The sequence below is a fragment of the Sapajus apella genome, unplaced genomic scaffold (assembly GCF_009761245.1).
Source record: "Sapajus apella isolate SASKATOON/1434 unplaced genomic scaffold, GSC_monkey_1.0 scaffold6902, whole genome shotgun sequence".
NCBI classification, from domain to species: Eukaryota; Metazoa; Chordata; class Mammalia; order Primates; family Cebidae; genus Sapajus; species Sapajus apella.
In genome coordinates, this window is record NW_022443826.1 from 181 (window position 1) to 3535 (window position 3355).

The window sequence follows — 3355 nt, forward strand, 5'->3', positions numbered from 1 at the left end:
GTAAAATAAGCCAAACAATTAAGAATGTACACTATGTTATTTGAGTGTTTTAAAATCTGATAAAATGAATGTGCAGCAAGCTAAAAATCAGTAGTCACCAAGTGAATGGTAGAAGAAACAAGAGGAAAAAGGAGAAAGCACACAGAAGAACAAAAGGAAATGCTGAGAATTCTCTTGTCCACCTTGACAACAATGATGGTTAAATTTAAACTGTTCACTTTAAATATGTGGAAGTTTACTATCTGTAAACTAAAACACAAATTATTATGAGCAAACAAATTGAAACTTAGACAAGGAAGGAATGATAGAAAGATAGGAAAAGGGTATATTGAATTCAGAAATTCTTAAGAATGTATCTGCCTGAACCATGGTTCCCATCATACTTTTAGTGAATTCTAGAATGCAGCACACATGTTTTCAGTACAGAAAGTGGGTTCCTCAAACCACGCTCTGTCCTGGAGTTGGCTGAGGGAGTAATTGGGGCCCGTGCTGAGGATCACAGCCCCGGATACCAGGGCTTACTCATCCAGACATGAGCTCTTAGACACACACAGAGCCCCTTTCCATGTGTGGTGTACTTCCACATCTGTACATGGAGAAACACTGACTCCCAGAAAACGTAATGTACATGAATATGCAAAACTAAAATAGGGAGCTCGGTTCAAAGTGTTTATCACAGAATAATTTTATAATAAGACAGTATAATTTCCAAATACCATCATTGTCACCAAACACCTGCAAGGCACGGTCACCTTATCTGGGCTCCGTCCTCTCCTCAGGCATCTCACCCCAGAGCTTGCTATATAGCAGGAGACATGCAAATACGGTCCTACCTCTGCTGATAAAAACCAGCCCGGCCCTGACCCTGCAGCTCTGGGAGAGCAGCCCCGGCTCTGGGATTCCCAGGAGTTTCCACTTGGTGATCAGCACTGAACACAGACCACCAACCATGGAGTCTGTGCTGAGCTGGGTTTTCCTTGTTACAGTTTTGAAAGGTAATTCACGGAGAACTGGAGACACTGAGTGTGACGGGACATGAGTGAGGGGAACAGTGGGTATGTGTGGCAGTTAATGACCAGGGTGTCTCTGTGTTTGCAGGTGTCCAGTGTGAGGTGCAGCTGGTGGAGTCTGGGGGAGGCTTGGTCCAGCCTGGGGGGTCCCTGAAACTCTCCTGTGCGGCCTCTGGATTCACCTTCAGTGGCTACCCCATGAGCTGGGTCCGCCAGGCTCCAGGGAAGGGGCTGGAGTGGGTGGGTGTTATTATACCCAAAGCCTATGGTGGGACAGCAGAATACGCCGCGTCTGTGAAAGGCCGATTCACCATCTCGAGAGATGATTCAAAGAACTCGTTGTATCTGCAAATGAGCAGCCTGAAAACCGAGGACACGGCCATGTATTACTGTGCGAGTGACACAGTGAGGGGAGGCCCGTGTGAGCCCGGACACAAACCTCCTGCAGGGGCCCCGAGACCATCAGGGGGCGCCCGGACGCTGTGCACGGGGCTGTCTCGGGGCAGGTGCAGGTGCTGCTAAGGGTTGGCTTCCTGCCATGGCCTGGGGCTGCCTCCTTGTCACATTTCCCCAGGGAACCTCCCAGATTTACAATTCTGTACTAACATCTGATGTCTCTAAAGGCAAAACTTCTTTTCCTTTCTCTTTCTTTGTTTTTGTAACAGGAGGACACATTCTCACCTCTCCAGAAGCCACAGTGTCACCTTGGGGGCAGAAATAATCCTTTCGTGGTCAACAGGATGACAGCCCTGAGGAATCACATGGAAACATGGGGAGTGTTTTCCAGTTAGACTCAGGACAGTGACTTCCATGGGAATCTCTGATTAGAACAGGCTTTGAGTTCTGACAGGAGCCAAGTGAGAGGCTCACCCCGGGTCAGGACTTAAAAACTAATGTTTTTCACAACTATCCCCTCTCATCTTGTAAAACTGTGACCATCTCACTCAGACCGATTCAGCTGACCCTCTTTCTGCTAATCCATTTTCCTTCTCTGTAGACTTGATTCTCATAGTTCCCTTTCTTCTTCTCTTCCCTGAAAATAGAGGATGTGTTTTCTGTAGTCAAAATCCCAGGGCTCAGCTCTGCAGACCCTGGGTAGTCTGGGGGACTGTCTCACTCACCATTGCCTGGACACTCGTGCTGTCTTTGGTGCAGTGGAGGCATTTGGGAAATGAAGTGGACATTAGCCATGAAGGGAATAGTGCTAATTTTCTCTAATGGGATATTGATGTAGAGCTGATCTTGGCCTTTTCACACTGTCACAGAGTTTTCGCTCTCACCTGTGACTTTGAGGAGACATGAGGATGGACACTCCATTTTGCTGTGAGCTCTGGGTGGCGGTAACTGTAGGGTCTGGCTAGGATGCCTAATGTCGATACTGCTGGCCATTGAGAATGACAGGTTAGGATTCCCAATTGTGAAATAACCTTAAAAATGGACAACCAGCATCCCATGCCACTGCTCTGCCTATGGAGCGGCCATTCTTTACTCTCTTACTTTACTGTAAAGTGGCTTTCATTTTGCTCTGTGGATTGGCCTGGAATTACGACCCCTTTCTGGTAACATTTGTGTTATTATTGATCTTCTAAGCTAAAATTTCCAAGATGGAATGAAGTTTTCCTGAATTTTTATAAGAAGCACATTCATCCCTTTGAGAGAAAATGCACAGGGGGTGGAATGAGGCTTTGAAGCTGATGGCATATGAGGAAAGCCTGTCCCTGAGTGAAGGAGAGAGGGAGGGAGGATTGGGTGGAAGGCTCCTGTATTTCTGTGCTGTGCAAGGAAGGTGCAAAATATAATTGAACTTTGTGCAAGTCAGTGCTACCTCTCAGGGGACCCCCAGGACTCCCAGAAATGGCTCTGCTTACAAATCACTGAGGAGTCAGTGCTTTCATTCGAGTAGGCCACATGACATGAGCTTCGGCGCATGCCATGCCACAGACATCAGAAAGCAGCTGTTGGGACCCGGATCCATGTGAATTTTGATGCCTGTAGGAGGAGGCAGGGAGGTGCATTTCAGGGTCAACACACTGTTTGTGGATTTTTATAGTGAACACCTGCTTTTACTGTGTTTTATTAGAAAATATATGAACAAAGGTGGATCTGCAAACAATTGTGATTTTCACATTTACTTCAATTGCATTATTTCTTAATTTTGCAAGATGTCCTAGCACAGAGTTGAATTTTTCATAGTGATTTCTCAAAGGATCGAGAACATGCATTTTCCACTCTCACTGGTTTTTCTCCATATGCAGAGACCTTGAGTAGAGAATGTCTGGCCCTTATCCTCACTGTCTGTATCTCTAGTGTCCCCCGGAAAACAGCAGAGATTTGCCTGACTGCAG

At 46.4% G+C, this 3355-nt stretch overlaps 1 gene segment (V, D, J or C); it reads left to right on the forward strand.

Annotated features, from left to right (window-relative positions):
• Positions 1-865: 865 nt before the first annotated feature.
• On the forward strand, positions 866-2858 carry LOC116548087 (the record flags this gene model as incomplete). The annotated part of the segment is given in 3 exon segments: positions 866-995; positions 1099-1407; positions 2854-2858. Coding segments are annotated over 3 exon segments (360 nt in total), but the record flags the coding sequence as incomplete, so codon positions are not given.
• Positions 2859-3355: the final 497 nt, after the last annotated feature.